This window comes from Salmo trutta, chromosome 27 (assembly GCF_901001165.1).
Source record: "Salmo trutta chromosome 27, fSalTru1.1, whole genome shotgun sequence".
NCBI classification, from domain to species: domain Eukaryota; kingdom Metazoa; phylum Chordata; class Actinopteri; order Salmoniformes; family Salmonidae; genus Salmo; species Salmo trutta.
This window is the reverse complement of record NC_042983.1, coordinates 15,257,003-15,283,308: the sequence shown is the minus strand read 5'-3', so window position 1 is coordinate 15,283,308 and position 26,306 is coordinate 15,257,003. Positions and strand designations below refer to the sequence as shown.

Sequence of the window (26,306 nt, the reverse complement as noted above, 5' to 3'; positions counted from 1 at the left end):
ACACACACCTAAAAATGCATTCCCTATCCTGTAATTAGTGTAGTAAGAGCTGATAACAGGACTACTGGTGGACTGGATCACTGCCCTGGATTTAAACGGACACTGGTGCAGCATCACAGAACCACAGTAGCCCTCTCCCCTGCAGGACACACATTCCACTGTTAGGATGTAGCCAAGGATGTAGCCAAGGTGTATTTTGGGGCTCCTTATGCCATGGTGATCATTCTGAGGACGTTTTTTTTGCTGCAGGTTGTCTCCTGTTAACACACAGTCATCCATCAGACATAAAGAGATTTACATTTTGCCATTACAACCCCAAGGAGAAACCTAATGATCACGAGGAAAGAATTCAAGGAGAAACTTAATGTTTATGGTGATATACAGTCAGAATTCAGGGAGATACAGCATCTCGATGTCAACAGAACAACTTCCTTCAGAAAGTATTCATACCCCTTGAAATAGTCCACATTTTGTTGTGTTTTAGCCTTTAATTCGAGATGGATTAAATATACAGTACTAGTCAAATGTTTGGACACCACCTCATTCCAGGGTTTTTCTTTATTTATACTATTTTCTACGTTGTAGAATAACAGTGAAGACATCAAAACTATGAAATAACACATGGAATAATGTAGTAACCAAAAAGATTATAAAATCAAAAATATATTTTTATTTGTGTAACATTTTGGTTACTAAATTATTCCATGTGTTATTTCATAGTTTTGATGTCTTCACTATTCTACAATGTAGAAAATAGTAATGATTTTTTTTTAAATTGAATGAGTGTGTCCAAACTTGACTGGTGTACTGTACAGTGTATATTTTTCTCACCCGTCTATGCACAATACCCCATAATGACACAGTGAAAACGTGTTTTTAGAAATGTTTGCAAATGTATTGAAAATGAAATCCAGAAATGCCAAGTTTACATAAGTATTCACACCCCTGAGTCAATACTTGATTGAAGTACCTTTGGCAGCAATTACAGCTGTGAGTCTTTCTGGATAAGTCTCGAAGCGCTTTCCACACCTGGAATGTGCATCATTTGCCCATTTATTATTTTCAAAATTCTTCACGCTCTGTCAAATTGGTTGTTGAACATTGCTCGACAACCATTTTCAGCTCTTGCTATAGATTTTCAAGTAGATTTAAGTCAAAACTGTAACTCGGACACTCAGGAGTATTCCCTTTCTTTTTGGTAAGAAACTCCTTGTGTTTAGGTTGTCCTACTGAAAGGTGAATTCATCTCCCAGTGTCTGGTGGAAAGCAGACAACCAAGTTTTCCTCTAGGGTTTTGCCTGTGCTTAGCTCCATTCCGTAAATATTTTATCCTGAAACTCCCTAGTCCTTAACGATTACAAGCATACCCATAACATGATGCAGCCACCACTATGTTTGAAAATATGGAGAGTGGTACTCAGTAATGTATTTGCTCCAAACATAACACTTTATTCAGGACAAAACGTTACTTGCTTTGCCACATTTTTTGCAGTAGTACTTTAGTGCCTAGTTGCAAACAGGATGCATGTTTTGGAATACTTTTATTCTCTACAGGCTTTCTTTTCATTCTGTCAATTCAGTTAGTATTGTGGAGTAACTACAATATTGTTTATCCGTCCTAAGTTTTCTATCACAACTATTTAAACTCTGAAACTGTTTTAAAGTCACTATTGGTCTCATGGTGAAATCCCTGGCTGGTTTCCTTCCTCTCCGGCAAGGACACTTGTATCTTTGTTGTGACTGCGTGTATTGATACACCATCCAAAGTCTCTAATTAATAACATCACCATGCTCAAAGGGATATTCAATGTTTGCTTTTTTATTTTTACCCATCTATCAATAGGTGCCCTTCTTTGTGAGGCAATAGAAAACCTCCCTGATCTTTGTGGTTGAATTTGTTTGAAATTCACTGCTCGACTGAAGGACCTTTTTATAGATTATATGTGTGGGGTATAGAGATGAAGTAGTCATTCCAAAATAATATTAAACACTATTATGCACCCATGCAATTTAATGTTACTTGTTAAGCACATTTTTACTCCTGAACTTATTTAGGCTTGCCATAACAAGGGCCTTGAATACTCATTGACTCAACACGTCAGCTTTTCATTTATGAAATTTGTAAAAAAAAAAAATTAAAAAAAAACATAATTCATTATGGGGTATTGTGTATAGGCCAGTGATGACAAATCATAATGGATTACCATTTTAAATTAAGGCCGTAACACAACATGTGGAAAGAGTCAAGAGGTGTGAATACTTTCTGAAGGCGCTGTACATGCGCTCCAGTCCCTACGGAAAACATTGTTTCCATTGTAACTCCACAGCATATCACAACTACCAACTCCACTGTAGTTTCCACAATGATTGTGGACAACCTTCACCTCAAGGACATCATAGACAGGACTCTAAAACACATCAAAGTCTAATGGAAGCCTTTGTTGTGAAATAAAGGTTGTGATGTCTGTTTTATAGCACTTCTCATAATGTGGTCTCACTGCTCCGTCTTTAGCAGCACATGCATGGAGCCTCAGATTAACTGGTGTAGATCATCTCTGGGGTGGCAGGTTACTCCAGAATCCATCTACTAGATGGTGTACGTTAACATACTTTTTATGATGATAATTATGCTTTTGGACTGTTTTGATCCATGCTTACCGTTTCAGCAGGCTAGCTTTGTGGAGCAGGTATAGAAGAGAGTTAAAATGAGGGTGCGATGAGGATGAGAGACTAAGGATAATCGCGAGAGGTGCATGGGGCAGCTGTATTCTCTAACTCCAGGATGTTGTGGAGTAGAAAGAAGAGGGGGAACTGCTCTGTTCAGGTAGCGCTGTTCTCCACCACACCTGATTTTTGTATGAGCCCAGGCTATGTGACGTCAGAGCAGGGAGGGGAGGTGCACTCCTCAGCCGCAATGCAGTACAGCACACATTCACACACCCGCATAGTGAGATCCTCACACCTCTCATCTTCCTCACCTCCGCTGTGCTTCTTTTCATACCACCTCAGTTGGTGTTCCGTTCAGAACTGTTCCTCTCTTCATAGGGTGTATACTGACATGTACAGTTGAAGTAGGAAGTCTACATACACCTTAGCCAAATACATTTAAACTCAGTTTTTCACAATTCCTGACATTTAATCCAAGTAAAAATTCCCTGTTTTAGGTCAGTTAGGATCACCACTTTATTTTAAGAATGTGAAATGTCAGAATAATAGAGAGAATTTATTTCAGCTTTTATTTCTTTCATCACATTCCCAGTGGGTCAGACGTTTACATACACTCAATTCGTATTTGGTAACATTGCCTTTAAATTGTTTAACTTTGGTCAAACATTTCGGGTAGCCTTCCACAAGCTTCCCACAATAAGTTGGGTGAATTTTAGCCCATTCCTCCTGACAGAGCTGGTGTAACTGAGTCAGGTTTGTAGGCCTCCTTGCTCGCACACGCTTTTTCAGTTCTGCCCACAAAAATTCGAAAGGATTGAGGACAGGGCGTTGTGATGGCCACTCCAATACCATGACTTTGTTGTCCTTAAGCCATTTTGCCACAACTTTGGAAGTATGATGGGGGTCATTGTCAATTTGGAAGACCCATTTGCGACCAAGCTTTAACTTTCTGACTGATGTCTTGAGATGTTGCTTCAATATATCCACATAATTTTCCTGCCTCATGATGCCATCTAATTTGTGAAGTGCACCAGTCCCTCCTGCAGCAAAGCACCCCCACATGATGCTACCACCCCCATGCTTCACGGTTGGGATGGTGTTCTTCGGCTTGCAAGCTTCCCCCTTTTTCCTCCAAACATAACGATGGTCATTATGGCCAAACAGTTCTCTTTTTGTTATCAGACCAGAGGACATTTCTCCAAAAAGTACGATCTTTGTCTCCATGTGCAGTTGCAAACTGTCAGGTTACGTCGATATAGGACTTGTTTTACTGTGGATATAGATACTTTTGTACCTGTTTCCTCCAGCATCTTCAAAAGGTCCTTTGCTGTTGTTCTGGGATTGATTTGCACTTTTCGCACCAAAGTACGTTCATCTCTATGAGACAGAACGTGTCTCCTTCCTGAGTGGTATGACGGCTGCGCGGTCCCATGGTGTTTATACTTGCGTACTATTGTTTGTACAGATGAACGTGGTACCTTCAGGCGTTTGGAAATTGCTCCCAAGGATGAACCAGACGTGGAGGTCTACAATTTTGTTTCTGAGGTCTTGGCTGATTTCTTTTGATTTTCCCATGATGTCAAGCAGAGGCACTGAGTTAGAAGGTAGGCCTTGAAATACACAGGTACACCTCCAATTGACTCAAATGATGTCAATTAGCCTATCAGAAGCTTCTAAAGCCATGACATAATGTTCTGGAATTTTCCAAGCTGTTTAAAGGCACAGTCAACTTAGTGTATGTAAACTTCTGACCCACTGGAATTGTGATACAGTGAAATAATCTGTTAACAATTTTTGGAAAAAATACTTGTGTCATGCATAATGTAGGTGTCCTAACCAACTTGCCAAAACTAGAGTTTGTTAAAAACGTCGTTGAGAAACGAGTTTTAATGACTCCAACCTAAGTTCTGACTTCAACTGTACATGAGAGGAACTAGACGGGAGCAATACAATTTCTGTAGTCTAGTACCTCCGTACTGTACCAGTAAATGATCCATTTTAGCAAGCCATTTTTTTCTCACTGGACACGCACTGGTTGAATCAATGTTTCCACGCCATTTCAATTTAATTACATTGAACCAATGTGGAATAGACGTTGAATTGACGTCTTTGCCCAGGTCAGATCGAGACCATCACTGCGGCAATCAGTATAATTCACACCAGAGTATATCTTAGTATTAGAATTATATAATAATAATAATAATAATGAGAACACACAGAAATTGTTCAGTTTGAACCTTTTTTATTAGTTTCATCAGTTTGTATTGCATATTCTCAGCAGTTTATACATGGCACAATCATCCCTGACTTCAGAGTTCTCCTCCCTGACCTAGCATACTAACCACAGCACAGTGACTCAGCACAACCAGACAGGGAGCTGTTTAAGGTGCACAATGAGCGGGTTCATAGTCTCTCTGCTTTTTATAGTTGTCAATATAATATACTAATTTATATCGTCATAAATATACACATACAGTACAATATATTCATCTGACACAATCTTTTATAGACATTTGTTGACATCTCTGCCCTTGAAGGCTTCAGAAGGTACATGGCCCTGTGCTGTGCTCCCAGCCAGAGCGATGTTGCTGTTTTAATGCACTTGTTATTATTGACGGGAAGTCACACATTCAGATAGAGTTTAGAGCATTCTGCATTCTTTACAGTCATACATTAGAAGAAGCATCATATCAGGGTTGAGTACCCAGGGATTAGTAACTAGAGAAACACTATTGCTTTGCTTGTTTACTGTTTGTCTCTTACTCTGCTCTGGCCTCCCTTTACAAAGGCTCGTCAGATCTTCTCATACACAACGCGTTAGTGATTCACTTCATGGCTTTCTCTTTGACCTCAGTGCTGGAGGACTTTTCGTCCTTCTCTGCCTTCCCTTCCACCTTCATATCCTTCACCTCTTTACTGTCGGACCCTTTAGAGGCCTCCTGCTTGTCCTCCTTCACCTCCTCTTTGGGCTCTGGTTTCTTCTCTTTCTTGCTCTCTGTTTTCTCTGGGGATTCTTTGGGGGCAGGCTTCAACTCTGCCTGAGGTTTGTCGTCTGTTTTGGACGGGGCCTGTTTCTCATCTTCCTTCTTAGCAGGGGTGGGGCTCTCCTTGGCGGGGGCGGGCTTCTCCTCTGCAGGCTTGGCCAAGGTGGCGGCAGGAGGGGCAGGTGTTGGGGTCTCCTCTGGCTTGCTCTCCTTCTTGGGATCTGGTTTGTCTGTCTTCTCCTCAGCCTTCTCTTTAGGCTGGCTCTCACTCTTCTCTTTCTCCTTGGGTTCTGGCTCCTGTTTCTTCTCCTGTTTCTTCTCAGGCTGGGGTTGTTCCTTCTCTTTCTTCTCCTCCTTGGCTGGTTTGTCTTCTGCAGGGGGCTTGGCCATCTCCTGGATGGGGGACTTGGGAGGAGGGGACTTGGGTTCAGGAGACTTGGGGAGAGGGGACTTAGACTCTGGGGATTTGCTAGGGGGAGATTTAGATGGTGATTTCACATCCAGGGATTTGGGCTGGGGAGATTTCTCTGTGGGAGATTTGGGGGCAGGAGATTTGGCGGGTGATTTGGGGAGGGGAGATTTGGCTGGAGGTGATTTGGGCTGGGGGGTTTTGGTGGGAGACTTAGATGGAGAAGCAGCCTCAGGTGACTTAGACTTCTCTTCCTCTTTCTCCTCACCTGCCTCCTCTTCCCCCTTATCCTCAGATCCTTCCTCTTCCTCCTTATCACCCTCTTCCTCCTCTCCTCCCTTATCCTCAGCTCCTTCTCCCTCTTCTACCTCAGCTTTGGTCTCATCCTCTTCCTCATCCTTTACTTCCTCTTCCTTCTCTTCGCCCTTCTCCTCTTCCTCTCCTTCCTCTGTCACCTCAGTGACCTGTGTCTCATCCGTCTGTTCCTCCAGTATGACTGTGTCTGAGAGCTCCTCCCCCTTCAGCTTAAGGTGAACGGAGGAGTAGGAGAACAGGCTTGGCCCAGAGAGGAACCGAGTCTCCTCCCCTTCCAGCAGCTTCCTGTTTAGGGGAAGAACATGGGAAGTACAGTCTGAGTTGGGTGTGTCAATACAGTCTCCTGTTTTAAAAAAAATAATATTCCAAGCGCAAGGTTGTTCAGAGCCAGTCTGAACACCCTTAACCTCTTCCCCTTAACCCCTGACCCACCTGTAAGCAGCTATCTCAATGTCCAGAGCCATCTTGACGTTCAGCAGCTCCTGGTATTCTCTCAGCTGACTTGCCATCTCCCACTTAGTACTCTTCAGCTCACCGTCCAGCTGGTGGATGGTCTCCTACACACACACACACACACACACGTTGTTTAGCAATGTGTCAGAATGAAGGAGAAAGAGAAAAGCCAGACAGATGGTCAGTCAGGCAGAGGAGTGTACCTGTAGGGAGTGGATATCTCCATGGTGTCTGTCCTCATTATCCATGCATTGTCTCTCCAAAGAGTCCTTGGTTCCTTTGAGGGTCTCCAGTTCGATGGTGCGGCTCTGCAGCTGCCGTCTATACTCGGCTATCTCCTCTTGGGCACCGCGGATTGCATCCGTGTTAGAGTGAGCTGCATCCGCCAACCGTTCCATACGCACTTCAGAAGGTGGGGGGACAGGGTCAGAGACAGGGTGTTAGAGGTCATGGGAACAGGGGCTATAACCCAACATTTTAAAATAGTCTCCTGTCTTAGGACTGACCAGGTGCCTGAATGCTTTTCTGTATTGAGCTTTAGTAAAGGTCTGTCACTGAGAACACACATTTTCTCCTCCAGGAAGGAGTGACCTTGACAGTGCCTGTCTGTCTGTCTGTCAGAGGTCTGACTCAGATACATGACACTGAACAACATATCGATGAAAATCTTATCAAAAGAAACTTCCAAGGAGTCTTGAATGCACCATCTTGTTTTTAGGGACCTAATACTGCTGACTCATAGTTGCCTACGGCAGGAATGCATGATGAACAGTAATAAGATTTTCCAAACAGGACTGTAGATGACAAGTGGCAGGTGGACAGATGGTAAAAGACACGAGTTTACACCAGACAGAACACGTAGTCCTCTCCATAAAATAAACCAGTGGGCTATTTCACCACATTATTCACATCCAATACTTTTTCCAAATGCAATCATAGCCTATCATTTCATAACTATGGCGTTTGATTCGAAAGTACCCTTGTCACTCAAGGTGTCATTATAGTAATTGGTATGCACTCATGGGATGATGTTTACGCAGGTTTAGCTGAATATATAGCCAATGGTGATCTTACGAGGCATCAATGTCCCAATGGGATTGATAATAGCCTATATGCACCACTATGTACCACTAGCCTATTTGATTGTAAAACCAAAGCGCTCCCAAGTTCAGCACCACGGACAGCGAACAAGGATGCGTCACCGCACGGCCACACATTATAGTCCTATAAGACTATAAAACTGGCTTTCTCACGACCACTCTCTTGGTAAAACCAGGTGGGTATTAAAGATATTAAGGTGATATAAAGTTTGATATAAAGTTGCACCTCTCACCTTTGAACCATCCCTCTGCCTGCATTGCGCTCTTGGTCGCGTGGCCATCCAGCTGAGCGCGGATCTCCCGCAGTGCGCTCGTGACGTCCGCCTTGATCGTGTCTCGAGCCTCGAACCTCACCTGTGCACCCTGGATCTGTGCGAGCATCTCGGCCACCTCATCCTCGTGGTTCTTCTTTAGGAACGCGGCTTCTTCCTGCAGTGCGAACAGCTTCTTGTCCAGTTCCAGCCGCGCGAGCCCAGACTCATCCACATACTTGTTCATGACGCGTGCTGCGGCCTCCAGCTCCTCCCGGCTGCGTGCCTCGTCCTCGAGCCTGGTCCGCACATGCTGGATGTCCTCTTCAAGGTGGTCATGCTCCAAGAGTGTGCGTGCCTTCTCCCCGGTCAACTGCTGGACCATAACCCTCAGGTCCTCCAGCTCACGCTGATAGTGCTCTCCCACGGTAGCACGCCCCGTCTGGCTCTGTCGCAGCGCAGCCGCTTCCTGCTCCAGATTCGAGTTAATCAGCTCGAGGTTCCGCACCTTGTCGATGTACCCGGCGAACCGGTCGTTGAGTGTCTGCAGAATCTCCTTCTCGTTTCTCCGAGTCATGTCGCCGTTAAAGATTTCCAAGCTGTCGGCAGAGGCTGTCTGGCTGTAGGCCGGGCGGCGGCGCTGGGAGGTCGTCCATGGCTGGGAGTGGTAGCCGGAGGAGGAGAGGGAAGCCGCGGGACGGGCAGAGTGCCCCTGTGGTGTCCTGCGATAGGAGCCGTGGCCGTAGAGGTAGTCCAGTGGGTAGCTCATCTCTAAGCCAGATGCAGACTGCGGCAGGGTGACGAGAGATGAGCTTTTATACCGCGGGAGGAGAAACTCACAACTCAGCACGAACAATCTCTCTCTTTAAAGAGACATCATCTTCGCTATCGTCATCACCACCCTTTCCTTGTCACACAGACTAACTACAGAAACACCATGATACAGCGCATGATAGGCTTCTTGAATTTTCACCCAAATGTTCAATTGTATGATATGATTTACTCTTGATTTCTGAGTGCCCACAATGTGATTATGTGCCATGTTCGTTACAGTAGACCGAGGCCAATCGGCTTCAACTTTTTGAAACTAATTATGTCCACAATACCATGTTCACCAGAAGAAAAGTATATAGCTAATACAAGCTGGGTTTAAATGATACGATTGTGTTTGGACTAGTTGAACGTTTTATGTGCAGCTTTTTATTCTATTTGTCAGTGCTGTGAATACATGACAGTGAAAGTGTGTGTGGTTCTGTCAGTGGGCCAGGTGTGTGCCCCAGGTGGGTTGGAGTGGATCTGCAGACTCACACTGCAGAGGTAATCAGACTGCACATCAGCAGAAAGCAGCGCCTTCTCTTTGTCTCTCCCCCCTCTCTCTCACACACACACCTGGCTGGCCCACTGACAACTTTACACCTCATAACAGTGTGTTAGGTTTGACGTCTTCATCATGATCCCGAGAAATGTATATAAGTGGATGGATCAGAATTACCTCTGTCAATAACCCAGGTTCTTTGAAAAGTCAGACAGCGGAGAATTAAGAATGCACACACTTGCTATTTTAGTGCGGTCCTTGTAGGTGTGTCAGCTGATTTGGAAGAATGTGTCTGAGGAGGATAATTCTGTCCCTACTACAGCACCTATTGATCAGACTCCTTCAGGCAACACACACACACACACACACACACACACACACGGCACCATGGCTGTAAATCTTAAAGGAACATGTTAAATATCTCTCGGTCACTGTAAAGTTCTGCAGCCCCATTTTCCACAACGTTATACCGTCACGATCTTGGATACAAAGACCGAAATGTTTCTGCACGTGTCAACATTGCACAAACCCTTGTATTTTCTCTGTTTTTATATGGCAGGTGATCACCCTCAGACGTTGTCATGGCCTTCTCCTCAGTGACAAACTCTCACATCACATTTACATTTTTGTCATTTAGCAGATGCTCTTATCCAGAGCGACTCACAGAAGCCTAGTCGGCATGGTGATTCGAATCAGTAACACTTTGGCCCGACGCTCTTAACCGCTAGGCTACCTGCCACATATTTCTCATCACATTTATAATCACATATTTATAATCACATATTTATCAGACAGAGTATCACATTTAGACCAGAAATGAACACTTCACATGCTTTTAGTCCCAGTTACTCACTACATCCACTATATACAGTGCCTTCGGAAAGTATTCAGACGCTTTGACTTTTTCCTCATTTTGTTACGTTACAGCCTTATTCTAAAATGGATTTTTTTTTAAATCCTCAGCAATCTACACACAACACCCCATAATGACAAAACGAAAGCAAATGTATTAAAAACAGAAATACCTTATTTACGTAAGTATTCATATCCTTTGCTATGAGACTTGAAATTGAGCTCAAGTGCATCCTGTTTCCATTGATCATCCTTGAGATGTTTATACAACTTGATTGGTGTCCACCTGTGGTAAATTCAATTGATTGGACATGATTTGGAAAGGCACACACCTGAAAATTGTCCGTAGAGCTCCGAGACAGGATTGTGTCGAGGCATAGATCTGGGGAAGTGTACCAAAACATATCTGTAGCATTGAATGTCCCCAAGAACACAATGGCCTCCATTATTAAATGGGAGAAGTTTGGAACCACCAAGACTCTTTCCAGAGCTGGCCGCCCGGCCAAACTGAGGAGTCGGGGCAGCCTTGGTCGGGGAGGTGACCAAGAACCTGATGCTCTGACAGAGCTCCAGAGTTCCTCTGTGGAAATGGGAGAGCCTTCCAGAAGGACAACCATCTCTGCAGCACTCCACCAATCAGGCCTTTATGGTAGAGTGGCCAGACAGAAGCCACTCCTCAGGTACAGCCTGCTTGTAATTTGCCAAAAGGCACCTAAAGAATCTCAGACCATGAGAAACAAGATTCCCTGGTCTGATGAAACCAAGATTGAACTCTTTGGCCTGAATGCCAAGCGCCACCTCTGGAAGAAACCTGGCACCATCCCTACGGTGAAGCATGGTGGTGGCAGCATCATGCTGTGGGGATATTTTTCACTGGCAGGGACTGGGAGACTAGTCAGGATCGAGGCAAAGATGAACGGAGCAAAGTACAGAGAGATCCTTGATGAAAACCTGCTCCTGAGTGCTCAGGACCTCAGACCGAGGCGAAGGTTCACCTTCCAACAGGACAACGACCCTAAGCACACAGCCAAGACAGCGCAGGAGTGGCTTTGGGACAAATCTCTGAATATCCTTGAGTGGCCCAGCCAGAGCCCGGACTTGAACCCGATCGAACATCTCCTGAGAGCCCTGAAAATAGTTGTGCAGCAATGCTCCCCATCCAACCTGACAGAACTAGAGAGGATCTGCAGAAAAGAATGGGAGAAACTCCCGAAATACCTGTGTGCCAAATATATTTTTTTAACTAGGCAAGTCAGTTAAGAACAAATTCTTATTTACAATGACGGCTTACTGGGGAACAGTGGGTTAACTGCCTTGTTCAGGCGCAGAACGACTGATTTTTACCTTGTCAGCTCAGGGATTCGAACCAGCAACCTTTCGGTTACTGGCCCAATGCTCTAACCACTAAGACTCGAGGCTGTAATCGCTGGCAAAGATGCTTCAACAAAGTACTGAGTAAAGGGTCTGTATATTTATGTAAATTAGCAAAAATTCTAAACCTGTTTTTTTCCCCCTTGTCATTATAGGGTATTGTGTGTAAATTGATGGGGAAAAACAATTTAATACATTTTACAATAAGGCTGTAACCTAACAAAATGTGGAAAAAGTCAAGGGGTCTGAATACTTTCTTAAAGCACTGTATGAGTTCACTGCGAGTGGAGCAGAGATCACTGAGCCAGAATGGAGGGCTGGCCAGCATTCTCTGTCCTTGGAATGTCAATCAGTTTGAAGTTTGAGGAAGGCAAGTGAAGTGGAAAGGGATGTAGGAAGAGAAAGAGAATAGGGGAGGAGGAGAGAGATGAAGAGGAAGGGGAGATAGACTTGATGGACATGGAGGGAGGAGAGAGATGGAGGGAGGGTGAAGAGAGTGACCTTGGGAAGACAGAACTCTACTGGCAGGCCTCATATAGATGAGTCAGTGTTGGACGTTTTGGATGATATTCCATTGTACTGGTGTGTGTGTGTGTGTGTGTGTGTGTGTGTGTGTGTGTGTGTGTGTGTGTGTGTGTGTGTGTGTGTGTGTGTGTGTGTGTGTGTGAGAGTGTGAGTGTGTAAGAGAGAGAGAGAGAGAGTGTGAGCGTGTAAGAGAGAGAGAGTGAGTGTGTAAGAGAGAGAGAGAGAGAGAGTGTGAGCGTGTAAGAGAGAGAGAGTGAGTGTGTAAGAGAGTGAGCAAGAGAGAGATCTCAACCATTTCCAGGTCCATTGACATGTACTTGTCTTTGGTGACCTAAACACCAGAACTTGACAAGAACCTGACACCTTCAGCACACAGAGGGACAAGCACTTACCTGGAGGGGACAGCATTCCCTCCCAAATATGCCCCCCTAGACACAGCAACAACAAAACAACCAAGAAAAATGGGTCACAACTTTTGCAGCTCTGTCGCACACTGGGTCTGTACAGAGTCAACGGTAGGCATCGAGGGGATTCCTACAGTAGGTTAACCTACAACTCATCTCTTGGCTGAAGTACTATGGACAACTTTATCACTGACCTCATCCTAGAGTCTCTCAGCACGTTCACAGTCAGCCAACTAACATCCTTATCAGACCACAACAAAATCACAATCTACTTGAACAGAGCAATATTCAGCCATGAGGTAGCGAAGCCGAACAAACTGCATGCTATTAAGAAATGCTATAGTTGGAAAGAGGGTAGTCTAGAAACGTACCAAAAAACAATTGACCAACAACAAATCCAATCCCTCCTAGACAAAATGTTTCTCTTCAATAGTGAAGGTGTGAACTTTGCAGTAGGACGCCTGAACAGTAAATGTAACCTATCACCTAGCATATCAAATAAAAACATTCTAGAAGCAAACCTACGAAAACTAACAAAAATGAGAAATAGTTTGATGAAGAATATAAAAACCTAAGAAAGAAATTGAGAAACCTATCCAACCAGAAACACAGATAACCAGAACCTACGCATTCACTATGGGGAAACACTAAAACAGTAAAGAAATACAAAAATAAAGAACAGCATGTCATAAAACAGCTCTCTTGTGATTGAAGAATACATAGAATAAAATCACTGCTGTGGAAATTTTAACACATTAAACAAACAACACAAAGAGCCATCTATCCAAAATGGAGATGTATGGATAAACCACGTCAACAACATTTTAGGCCATATAACAAAGAACCAAGAGCAAACATATGCATGATCATTTGCAAAACTCAGAATCAGCTATTAAAGTCTACCAGAACCCGCCGGATTCTCCAATTACATTGAATGAGCTACAGGACAAAATACAAACTCTCCAACCCAAAAAGGCCTGTGGTGTTGACGGTATACTAAACAAAATGATAAAATACACAGACCACAAATTAAAATGGCCTATACTTAAACTCGTCAATATTATCCTCAGCTCCGGCATCTTCCCCAATATTTGGAACCAAGGTCTGATCACCCCAATCCATACAAATGGAGACGAATTTGACCTCTACAGTTACACTGGAATCTGCGTCAACAGTAACCTCAGGAAAATCCTCTGCAGTATCATCAAAAGCAGACTAACATTTCCTCAGCGAAAACAATGTCCTGAGCAAATGTCAAATGGCTTCTTACCAAAAATCACACGGCAGACCACGTGTACACCCTGCAAACCCTAATTTACAAAACTAAAAAGCTATTCTAAAATCAATGTACACAAACAAGTGTGCAGTTAAAATTGGCAATAAAGTGCCGTGGGGCGAGACAGTGATGCAGCTTGAGTCCCACGCTTTTCAACATATATATAAATTCATTGGCGAGGGAATTAGAACAGTCTGCATCACCCTGCCTCACCATACTAGACTCTGAAGGAAAATGTTTGCTGTTTGCAAATGATATGGTGCTTCTGTCCCCAACCAAGGAGGGCCTACAGCACCACCTATATCTTCTGCACAGATTCTGTCAGACTTGGGCCCGGACGGTAAATCGCAGTAAGACGGTGGTGTTCCACTTGCCAGGACAATAAATGCAAATTCTTTCTATATACCGTTGCCATAGATTACACAAAGATTTACACCTACAGTTGAAATCGGAAGTTTACGTACACCTTAGCCAAATACATTTAAACTCAGTTTTTCACAATTCCTGACATTTAATCTTAGTAAAAATTCCCTGTCTTAGGTCAGTTAGGATCCCCACTTTATTTTAAGAATGTGAAATGTCAGAATAATAGTAGAGAGATTTATTTAAGCTTTTATTTCTTTCATCACATTCCCAGTGGGTCAGAAGTTTACATACTCAATTAGTATTTGGTAGCATTGCCTTTAAATTGTTTAACTTGGGTCAAACGTTTCGGGTAGCCTTCCACAAGCTTCCCGCAATAAGTTGGGTGAATTTTGGCCTATTCCTCCTGACAGAGCTGGTGTAACTGAGTCAGGTTTGTAGGCCTCCTTGCTTGCACACACTTTTTCAGTTCTGCCCACAAATATTCTTATAGGATTGAGGACAGGGCTTTGTGATGGCCACTCCAAAACCTTGACTTTGTTGTCCTTAAGCCATTTTGCCACAACTTTGGAAGTATGCTTGGGGTCATTGTCAATTTTGAAGACCCATTTGCGACCAAGCTTTAACTTCCTGATTGATGTCTTGAGATGTTGCTTCAATATATCCACATAATTTTCCTGCCTCATGATGCCATCTATTTTGTGAAGTTCACCAGTCCCTCCTGCAGCAAAGCATCCCCACAACATGATGCTGCCACCAACATGATGCTGCTTCACGGTTGGGATGTTGTTCTTCGGCTTGCAAGCCTCTCCCTTTTTCCTCCAAACATAATGATGGTCATTATGGCCAAACAGTTCTATTTTTGTTTCATCAGACCAGAGGACATTTCTCCAAAAAGTATGATCTTTGTCCCCATGTGCAGTTACAAACAGTAGTCTGGCATTTTTATGGCGGTTTTGGAGCAGTGGCTTCTTCCTTGCTGAGCGGCCTTTCAGGTTATGTTGATATAGGACTCATTTTATTGTGGATATAGATACTTTTGTACCTGTTTCCTCCAGCATCTTCACAAGGTCCCTTGCTGTTGTTCTGGGATTGATTTTCACTTTTCACACCAAAGTATGTTAATCTCTAGTGCCTCTTTGCTTGACATCATGGGAAAATCTAAAGAAATCAGCCAAGACCTCAGAAATACAATTGTAGACCTCCACAAGTCTGATTCATCCTTGGGAGCAATTTACAAACGCCTGAAAGTAGCACGTTTATCTGTACAAACAATTGTGCGCAAGTATAAACACCATGGGACCACGCAGCCTTTGCGGTATGACGGCTGTGTGGTCCCATGGTGTTTATACTTGCGTACTATTGTTTGTACAGATGAATGTGGTACCTTCAGGAGTTTGTAAATTGCTCCCAAGGATGAATCAGACTTGTGGAGGTCTACAATTTCTTTTTGTGAGGTCTTGGCTGATTTCTTTTGATTTTCCCATGATGTCAAGCAAAGAGGCACTGAGTTTGAAGGTAGGTCTACATCCACGGGTACACCTCCAATTGAATCAAATTATGTCAATTAGCCTATCAGAAGCTTCTAAAGCCATTACATAACTTTCTGGAATTTTCCAAGCTGTTTAAAGGCACAGCCAACTTAGTTTATGTAAACTTCTGACCCACTGGAATTGTGATACAGAGAAATAATCTGTCTGCAAACAATTGTTGGAAAAATTACTTGTGTCATGCTCAAAGTAGATGTCCTAACCGACTTGCCAAAACTATATTTGTCACATGCGCCGAATACAACAGGTAGACCTTACAGTGAAATGCTTACTTATAAGCCTTTAACCAACAATGCAGTTTTAAGAAAAATACAACCCCAAAAAATTATAGAGCAGCGGTAAACTAACAATAGTGAGGCTTTATACAGGGGGTGCCGGTTCAGAGTTAATGTGCAGGGGCACATTAAGAGGTAATATGTACATGTATGTAGAGTTATTAAAGTGACTATGCATAAATAATAGACAGAGAATAGCAGCAGCATAAAAGGGGGGGGGGGGGGCATTTGATTAGATGTTCAGGAGTCTTATGGCTTGGGGGTAGAAGCTGTTTAGAAGCCTCTTGGACATAGACTTGGCACTCCGGTGACGCTTGCCGTGGGGTAGCTGAGAGAACTGTCTATGACTAGGGTGGCTGGAGTCTTTGACAATTTTTAGGGCCTTCCTCTGACACCGCCTGGTATATAGGTCCTGGATGGCAGGAAGCTTGGCCCCAGTGATGTACTGGGCCGTACGCACTACCCTTTGTGCCTTACCGTCGGAGGCCGAGCAGTTGCCATACCAGGCAGTGATGCAACCAGTCAGGATGCTCTCGATGGTGCAGCTGTAGAACATTTTGAGGATCTGAGAACCCATGCCAAATCTTTTCAGTCTCCTGAGGGGGAATAGGTTTTGTCGTTCCCTCTTCACGACTGTCTTGATGTGCTTGGACCAAGTTAGTTTGTTGGTGATGTGGACACCAAGGAACTTGAAACTCTCAAGAGGCAACATTAAAACAGCCCAGGTTATAGCAACCTCATAATGGGTATAGGGAAAATTTGAGTATCATTTAGTAGCCTTAACCTATTGATGTTACATTGAACTGGGTGAATGTAATAAAGCACCCGATGTCCCAGGAACGCCAAGAATATCATCAAGGACCTCAGCCACCCTACCCACGCCTGTTCCCCAGGTGCAGGTGTGTCAAAACTGCGGCCGAGAGACTGAAAAACAGCTTCTATTTCGAGGCAATCAGACTGTAAATAGTCACCATTAACTGGTTTCCACCCAGTATCCTACCCTGAACCTTAGTTACTGTTCTAGCCGGCTACCACCCGGTACTCTACCCTGCACCTTAGAGACTGCTGCCCTATGTACATAGTCATTGAACACTGGTCACTTTAATAATGTTTACATACTATTTTTTTATACTTAATATGTATATACTGTATTCTAGTCAAGGCTGATCCTATATACCATCACAGTGCTAGAGGTGTCACTACAGACCCTGGTTCGATTCCAGGCTGTATCACAACCGGCCGTGATTGGGAGTCTTATAGGGCGGCGCACAACTGGCTCAGCGTTGTCCGGGTTAGGCCGGGGTAGGCCGTCATTGTAAATAAGAATTTGTTCTTAACTGACTTGCCTAGTTAAATAAAAATCAAATAAAAAAATATCTACTGCTGTACACATCTTTCTATTCATACTGTATACTGTCCATAGTCTATATACGCTATTATACACACATATCTATTTACAGTATATTCCGGACTCTGACATTGCTCGTTCTGATTTTTGCACCTGCGATAACATCTTAAAAATATGTGTAAAATTGATTTAATTACAATTTTATTTGAGCTGCACTTCCTTACCTCCTTTTAAAGTTATGGCCATATTAGAGACACATATTTCCTACAGATCCACAAAGAATTTGAAAACTAGTCAAACAGTGATAAACTCCCATATATGTTAGGTTAAATACTTCAATGTGCAATCACAGCAACAAGATTTGTGACCTGTTGCCATGGAAACAGGGCAACCAGTGGAGTACATATATCATTGTAAATACAACCGATATTATCTGTTTACTTATCGTTCCCTACTGTTCACACTACAACTATTTTCACATTGTTAAAATCACTGTACATAGCTGATAACATTTGAGTGCAATGTTTACTGTTCACTTGTATTTTTCTGTTGACGTTGTTTTAGTTTATTCTCACTTTTGTTTTTTCCCACTTGCTTTGGTAATGTAACATGTTTCACATGTCATTAAAGCCCCTTTGAATGGAATCGAGAGAGTGTTGCCTGCTTTATCCAGTAGGCGGCGGTAGAGCAACATGGATTTACGCCGGACAGAACATTCTTCGCTGACATAGCTTCCTGTCTTTGACTCCAGAAAGGGAAAGTTCGAAACAACAACAAAGAGACATGAGCGGTTGTATTTTTAATGATTTGTAAAGGATTGTGTGACAACGATGTCTCATGTATCTGCTCCATGTTTGCTTGACAGATGGACTGAAGAAAATAACGCTATCGTAGACAAGTGGAAGGTGAGCTACTATATTTAGCTTGCTAGCTAGCTAGCCAACAAACGAAGGGTAATGTCTAGATGGATCCAACATTTGTCAGATTTACGTTAAAAGTATACGCTATATATATATATATATATATATATATATATTTACATTTTCGCTAACCCTAATCCTTTTCCTAATCTTAACCTATTTCTCAACCTGTCACGTAAATTCTCCTAAACTTGCTACAAATGATGGATCCCTTCTTGACCACAGTGTTGCCCTCTATCAATTGAATTTCGGCAGTTAACGTTATACTGAACGCAACATGTAAAGTGTTGGTTTCATGAGCTGAAACAAAAAGCTTATTTCTCAAAAATGTTGTGCACAAAGGTGTTCACATCCCTGTTAGTGAGCATTTCTCCTTTGCCAAGATAATCCATCCACCTGACAGGTGTGGCATATCAAGAAGCTGATTGAACAGCATGATCATTACACAGGTGCACCTTGTGTTTGGGGCAATAAAAGGCCACTCTAAAATGTGCAGTCTTGTCACAACACAATGCCATAGATGTTTTAATGGAGTGTGCAATTGGCATGCTGATTGCAGGAAGGTCCACCAGCGCTGTTGCCAGATAATTTCTCTACCATAAGCTGCCTCCAACGTAATTTTAGAGAATTTGACAGTATGTCCAACTGGCCTCACAACCGCAGACCATGTGTAACCACGCCAGCCCAGGATTTCCACATCCGACTTCTTCACCAGCAGGATTGTCTGAGACCAGCCACCTGGACAGCAGATGACACTGGGTTTGCATAACCAATGAATTGCTGCACAAACTGTCAGAAACCGTCTCAGGGAAGCTCATCTGCATGCTCGTCGTCCTCACCAGGGTCTTTGCTGATGTCAAAGTTGTGAACAGATTGCCCATGGTGGCAGTGAGGACTGAGTTATGATATGGGCAGGCAGGCATAAGCTATGGACAACAAACCCAATTAGATTTTATCGATTGCCATTTGGGTGCACAGAGATATCCTGAGGCCCATTTTCATGCCATTCATCCGCTGCCTTCACCTCATGTTTTAGCATGATAATGCACGGCTCCATGTCACAAGGATCTATACACAATTCCTGGAAGCTGAAAATGTCCCAGTTCTTCCATGGCCTGCATACTCACCAGATGTCACCCATTGAGCATGTTTGGGATGCTCTGGATCGACGTTTACGACAGCGTGTTCCAGTTCCCGCCAATATCAGCTAGATATTTTCCTCATCAATGTACACAAAATACCCCAAAATGACAGTGAAAACAGGTTTTTAGAAAATGTATTTTAAAAGTACTAAGGGTCTGAATACTTATGTAAATGTGATATTTCAGTTTTTATTTTCAATAAATTTGCAACATTTCTAAACCTGTTTTAATCAATTTTAGAATAAGGCTGTAACGTAACAAAATGTGGAAAAAGTAAAGGGGTCTGAATACTTTCTGAATGCACTGTGCCTACTTACATTTTGGAAGCTAATAGATTGCATTTAGTTGAGACAATTATAATCAGGATATAATATTAACATGTAAATGTTATTGGTAACACAATATCTGCAGATTAAATAATTATGTAATTAAATTGTACACCCAATGTAGGCTACTGTCCCTTTAAGAGCTAGCATAGGGTACAAAATCAATGTTGCGATTCTCACCAAATATTGTTGTCTTCTCACACTATTCAAGACCCATCATCAAATAAACAGCTTATGGAGCTCTCTCAGCCTGTAGGTCACATAATGCAAACAAATAGTTTGAACATCGTGTCGGTACAAAACTCAACACATTTTTGCATTTCTGTTCACGCTAGACAATAGAGATTTAATATACAAAAACAGCACACGTTTTTCATCATCAACCAGGTTTCATCCAACCTTTTTATGCAAGTAAAGTACATGTCGGATAAAAAAAGTCATGACAGGCCTGATGGAAACAGAACATTTGTCGTTAAACTTTTCAAATGTCGACAAAACCAAATACGCCAGACAAGGTGGGATACTGGTGTGCCATCCCGCAGACTCCACAATGGATTAGTCCACTCCGAGAAGTGTAAATCAGACAGGTTTCTCGTGTGCCATAAAAATATATTTATTTGGGACTGCTAGACTAAAAAAAACTTAGGCTGTTGGTCGACCATCTACCAAACAATCGACTAAATGGGGTCAGCCCTAGTGTGGTCCTCCCACGAAAACGCGTTGGGAATGCATGTGTTGGGAGGACAACATCATGCTTGTGTGACAGTTTTGAATGTGGGTCCAAAGGGAAATAAAAGTATTATTAGTTTTTCTCTCCCCCGAAGGACACTGTCTACCAGTCGTCCCCGCCTCCCACTGACACAGCAGATAGGATGCAAGGGCGATACCGTGTACTAGCTAGCTTGCTAGTTAGCTAACACACGGTGTCGCTCCCGCCTGCTGTGTACCGGAGTTCTCCTTAGGACTAGCTGGCTAAGCTAGCACACAGTATCCCTGCTCCCGCCTGCCGGACACCTGCCCTCGCCGTCGTTAACAGAACTGCGGGGAAACAGTGCCCGATAGGTGGGGGCGAAGGACACTGTCTACCGGTGTTCGGCTAGCTAGCTACCGCTGTACCCCTTCTTCTGTGGGGTTTATTGGCTGCTGACATCCAACTTTATTGTTCATTAACAGCACCTACTGTACTAGAGTTCCCCGCCTCCCGACTATCCTAATTTAGAAAATGACCAATAGAAGTATAAAGATGTAGGAGCGCCCCAAATTGCGGGCAGCAATTACACCCTTCTCATTTATTAGGCTACAGATGAAATAAGTTATGATGAATTTCACAGGGTGGTGAAAGTGCACAGTGATGAGCTTGGTGCTCCTTTTCAATAAATATTGAGTGTCTTATTCTGGTGACATGATCGCTATTTTGTCCAAAATAATCTCATGTAGTGGGCTATACCAGCTTTGTGTCGGCAAGCTGTTGGCTAGAGCGCATTTGCCAGTACCAGAGGGGGCACACGTTATATAACGCAAACAGTGGAGTTGAACATTTGTGGAAAATCATTTAGCTTGTATTTTTTATTCGATACTTTGGAAATGAACCGTAAATGTCGTTTTATGTGCACTACGGCATCACGCACAGCCTTTTCTCCGCAACAAGTCAATTTGACGGAAACCCATCTCAGGTAGGAAAATGCGCATATTGTTTTTATGCAATTTTTTTATGTTCACATGAAAATCTGTCGCCAAATGGATGGTGGCACCAATGTGAGGGGATTTGGCAGGGGAAACAGTGTTGCAGTAGCCTGTGGTGTGGGAATAATAACATGCAAACCTGGAGAGGTTGGTGTTCACATTGCCTTGAAAAAGGAAACCGGACCGTGGAATTCAAGTGTACCAAACTCAGACCACTTCTCGAGATGGTCTCAGTTCGGTTCGCATCAGGGCTCTTTTCTAAGGGTCTGAGTTCCTTTGGAGCATTAACACTGCACAGAAAATTAAGCGAGCTGCACTGAGTTCACAAAAATTGTCTGAAAGGGACCAAGTGTGAAAACACCCTAACAAACGTGTCTTTTCAGCAACATCGTGACAGAGGAGATGCAGTGACCCGGGAACAGGGTCTGACACTACTGAAATGGTGCTACGTGGAGAGTCACAAACTATTACAGAAAATACAAGGTGCAAAATCTAAGATGGCATTTAATTTAAGCTAGCACCCCCAAAAAAGTCATACAGATAAGTCTCCCCTCCTCTCTCCATCCACCACACCTTCCCTCACCTCCTCTCCATCCCTTTCCGCCCCCTCACCTCCCTTCCCCTCCAGGTGTACTTGCGGTGCCGGCCCATGTCCAGTTGGAGTTGACAGTGGTGTATAACTGCTCTCTGTTCTCCATCAGTCAGACACAACTCACTGAGGCAGAGCAGCTCCTCACACACAGCCTGGAGAGAGGTACGAAACGCACACTCACACAGGTAGGAAACACATATCTATCTTTGCCCTCTTCCCCCATCTCTCTCACCTCACCCCCTATACTTTGTGCAGCTCTAGGTGCTGTAGGTTGTGATCGTCCACCTCCCAACCCCCCAGTGTTCTGGTGTATGGTTCTAAAGTCCCTGGGTTCCACACCTTCCCTGCGCTCCTGTACTCTGCAGCTGCTCTGTCTGCACTGGGCTCTCTGGCTGTCTACCTGCAGACTGGGGCACATACAGGAGCTGCAGGTAGTGTGTGTGTGTGTGTGTGTGTGACCAACCTGTTATTGGATTTCTCTGTATGTAAAACACTAGGATTGCCTTATTAGGTCATGATGAAGTAATCAGAAATGAGGTCTTGAAACAATAGTTCTTTACCGTTACACACTGACATCACGTCACAAATATTCAAGTTTTTCTGGTTCCCTCTGTCTGCAGGAAGAGCTGCGATCTCTCTCTGAGGGACTGGGGGCAGGAGAGGTGGCTGTGGAGAAGAGTGCAGTCAGTCCAGCGGTGCTAGTGCACCCCAGGGATCTAAAAGACCTCCTTCTCATCTGCACTGTCATCGCTCAAGGTCTGAACCATTCAGAGCTCCCCATGCTGGTTAGTTTAACCCTTATCTGTCTAAGGTCAGAGAGGTTAACCCTTACCTGTCCTTACCTTTGCAGGTGCTGAGCTGCTGTGTGAGGGCCGGTGTTCAGAGGCCCTGACTGTTCTTCAGAGAGAACCCTCCCCATTGGCCCCCAGAGAACTGCTGGCCCAGATACACACTCTCACAGGCCTCTGCCTCAGCCGCATGGTAAAAACACACACACACACACACACACACACACACACACAAGAGTGATGACCACTGAGATGTGTTTATGTGCAGGGTCGTCTACACAGTGCTATGCAGTGTTATAGGAAGGCGTTGGAGACGGACGTGAGGTGTGTGTGTGCGCTGCACCAGAGCATCCTGGTCTACAGGCAGCTGGGAAACACACAAGCAGAGATCCAGGCTCTACATCTGCTACACTCAGTGAGTGACACACACAGATTAAAGGCATCTGTCTGAGGCAGTAGTTGACTGAAATGTGATGGGTCTTGTGTCTGTGCCAGGTTCTGATGATGCCACCTGCCACCCAGCCTGCTGTGGCCCCACCTATCATCTGTCCCACCTCTCTGCTCCCTGGCCAATCCCTATCCAGCCTGCTTTCTGTCCCCTCCCCCCTCAGCGTACTACACAGTCTGGCTCAGAAGTGTGTGCTCCACGGAAGGCAAGTTCCCAGATAGACAACATTGTCGACATACCTCCTAGGAACTTCTTCAGATCTGAGAGGGTTGAATTTGTACTACTGTTGTTTATCTTGTAGTGTGCTATCCTATGGTTGTGTGTTTGTGTTGTAGTGTGTCAGAGGGTGTAGAGCACTACCTGGACCTCCTAGCTGCTCTTCAGTCAGACCACCAGCTGTCTCAGGGGTTCTCTGAGGCCCCTTCCCTCCCCAGGTTACCTGAGCTCTACCTGGAGGCTGGCTCCTCCCTGCTGACGGCCCAGCGGCCTACAGACTGCCTGGCACTTTGTGATGAAGTCATCAGTACGACTCTAGAGCTGCTCCCAGAGAGGCTGTTGCTGGAGGAGCCCATGGAGGCGTCTGTGCCTGGGTCTCCAGACAAGCTGGGGTTAGGCCAGGACCGGCTGGGTGTGGTGCTGTGGTCTGGGGCTGCCTACCTTCTCCAGGCCCACTGCTATTCCCACCTCAAGGACTGGAAGCAGGCTGTCACCCACTACACCAGGTGAGCCTCATATCGCATCACACTTCACTGACTGCGCCAGGTGAGTCTCGTATCACATCACACTTCACCAGGTGAGTCTCATATCGCATCACACTTCACCCACTGCACCAGGTGAGTCTCGTATCACATCACACTTCACCAGGTGAGTCTCATATCGCATCACACTTCACCCACTGCACCAGGTGAGTCTCGTATCACATCACACTTCACCAGGTGAGTCTCATATCGCATCACACTTCACCCACTGCACCAGGTGAGTCTCATATCACATCACACTTCACCAGGTGAGTCTCATATCGCATCACACTTCACCCACTGCACCAGGTGAGTCTCGTATCACATCACACTTCACCAGGTGAGTCTCATATCGCATCACACTTCACCCACTGCACCAGGTGAGTCTCGTATCACATCACACTTCACCAGGTGAGTCTCATATCGCATCACACTTCACCCACTGCACCAGGTGAGTCTCATATCACATCACACTTCACCAGGTGAGTCTCATATCGCATCACACTTCACCCACTGCACCAGGTGAGTCTCATATCACATCACACTTCACCAGGTGAGTCTCATATCACATCACACTTCACCCACTGCGCCAGGTGAGTCTCATATCACATCACACTTCACCCACTGCACCAGGTGAGTCTCATATTGCATTACACTGCACCAGGTGAAGCTCACTTCGCATCACATCAAAACATAGAAGTTCCCATTAGGCCGGTCGGGTTACCGACTCCACCAGATGAGCATCATGCCTTACACCTGAGTGCTGAAACTGTGTCTTCTAGTTCTGAGGGAGTGTGTTCCAGTTCTGAAGGAGTATGTGTTGTGTTTCAGGTGCATCAACCTGCTGATGAAGGTGTGTGTTAAACAGAAAGGTGAGGATTCAGACTGGCCACTTGGACATGTATGTTTGTTGATTTGTGTATCTGGAGGTTGTCTTGACATGTGTTGGTGTTTGGTTGCAGGCTGTGTGAAGCTGGAGCTAGGTGTTAGGACCCTGCAGAGGCTGAAAGGGCTGGCTCTGGCAGGGAGAGGAATCAGCTTCACACACAGAGACCAGAAGAGGGAGTCCCTGAGAGACCTACAGCTCAGCCTGCAGGCTGCACCAGGCAACTACAGGGTTAAATTGTCTTTATGTAGACTAGTATCTAGTAAGTAATACATGATTGTAATCCAGCCCCTGGGTGTGCATACAGGGTGTGCGAGCGCTGGGCTGTGGCTAACTGAGGTGCTGTGGAGGCTGGGGAGGAGACAGGAGGCTGCAGCCTTTTGGGAGAAGACCCAGAGCTCCAGCACAGCTCCATCATTAGAGTAAGATGACATCAGTGGTCAATGGTTCACTACAAATGATCACCTGGATTTACTCGCAATACAAATGGAAAAACATGTAGAAAGACATTGTTTTGAGTATAAAATTGAGAGTTATAGGTGTCATTTGAGACACATCCTAACCCTCTGTTTTTCTGCGTTCTCTCCTTCCAGAGGTGTTCCCCTGTACCTGCTGGACCCCCAGACTGGCCCCTCCCTGGACCTCACTGACCTCCGACGCAGAGTGGAGGAGTTCATCAACACTCGGCACAGCTAGGGGGTGTCTCCAGAAACACTTGCGTGTCCACATAAGCTCTGGGATGTCCTCATAAGGCTTAGTGAGCCCTGTACGTGGGACAAGCTGGTTTTACCCACCCAACATAGTGTGAGGTTCATATCCTGGCTGAAATGGAGTTCCAATTAAGTGGAGTTTGAACTCTGTTAACCTCTGAAGCCCAGCCAAGATTTTGGAGGATGGCCACTCGAGGACTAGAACTCTGTAGCCCTATTTCTGTAAATATGTCATATTTTTGTTTGAAATTATTTTGTATTTACTCAGCACCATAAAGAGTGTGGTTGTTCTCTTCTGTGTTGGTTATTGTTTTAATGAATGCTCAGTATGGGAGATTTGGAGCTAACAAGCTCCTGTTACTGGTAAAAACAACTGTCTCTCTGTTTTGCTATTAGGATGAACTTGTGCTATAAGGTTAGACCTAGAGCGATAATGTTATAAAGCAACACAGTGATGATATGAAGTCAGCGTGATATGGAGGATTGCACTTAATTTACACCCCAGCAAACCGAGGAAGAGTCGAGATATGGACCAATAAATGCCACTCTAAACCGGTTTCAATAAATCGAGAGCATCTGCCATGTCGCTATAACCTCAACGCGGTGCACTCTGATT

At 44.4% G+C, this 26,306-nt stretch overlaps 2 protein-coding genes across 3 annotated transcripts; one reads left to right on the top strand and one right to left on the bottom strand.

Annotated features, from left to right (window-relative positions):
- Nucleotides 1-4,892: 4,892 nt before the first annotated feature.
- Nucleotides 4,893-9,157, bottom strand: LOC115164403 (neurofilament medium polypeptide). The gene is made up of 4 exons (XM_029716842.1): nt 8,162-9,157; nt 7,032-7,231; nt 6,808-6,932; nt 4,893-6,660 (listed from the first exon to the last, which is right to left on the bottom strand). The coding sequence occupies exons 1-4, from the start codon at nt 8,946-8,948 to the stop codon at nt 5,493-5,495; spliced, it is 2,280 nt and encodes a 759-aa protein (XP_029572702.1). The 5' UTR covers nt 8,949-9,157; the 3' UTR covers nt 4,893-5,492.
- A 9,014-nt stretch (nt 9,158-18,171) lies between these two features.
- fancg (FA complementation group G) lies at nt 18,172-25,986 on the top strand. Of its 2 annotated transcripts, none has more exons than XM_029716841.1 (13): nt 18,172-18,363; nt 21,913-22,012; nt 22,158-22,283; nt 22,377-22,552; nt 22,742-22,877; nt 22,972-23,102; nt 23,178-23,324; nt 23,405-23,562; nt 23,693-24,079; nt 24,926-24,966; nt 25,057-25,200; nt 25,288-25,402; nt 25,574-25,986. In XM_029716841.1, the coding sequence occupies exons 1-13, from the start codon at nt 18,289-18,291 to the stop codon at nt 25,674-25,676; spliced, it is 1,839 nt and encodes a 612-aa protein (XP_029572701.1). In that variant the 5' UTR covers nt 18,172-18,288; the 3' UTR covers nt 25,677-25,986. The 2 variants fall into 2 exon arrangements, with proteins under 2 accessions (XP_029572701.1, XP_029572700.1); XM_029716840.1 differs by lacking the exon at nt 18,172-18,363 and adding an exon at nt 21,248-21,519.
- Nucleotides 25,987-26,306: the final 320 nt, after the last annotated feature.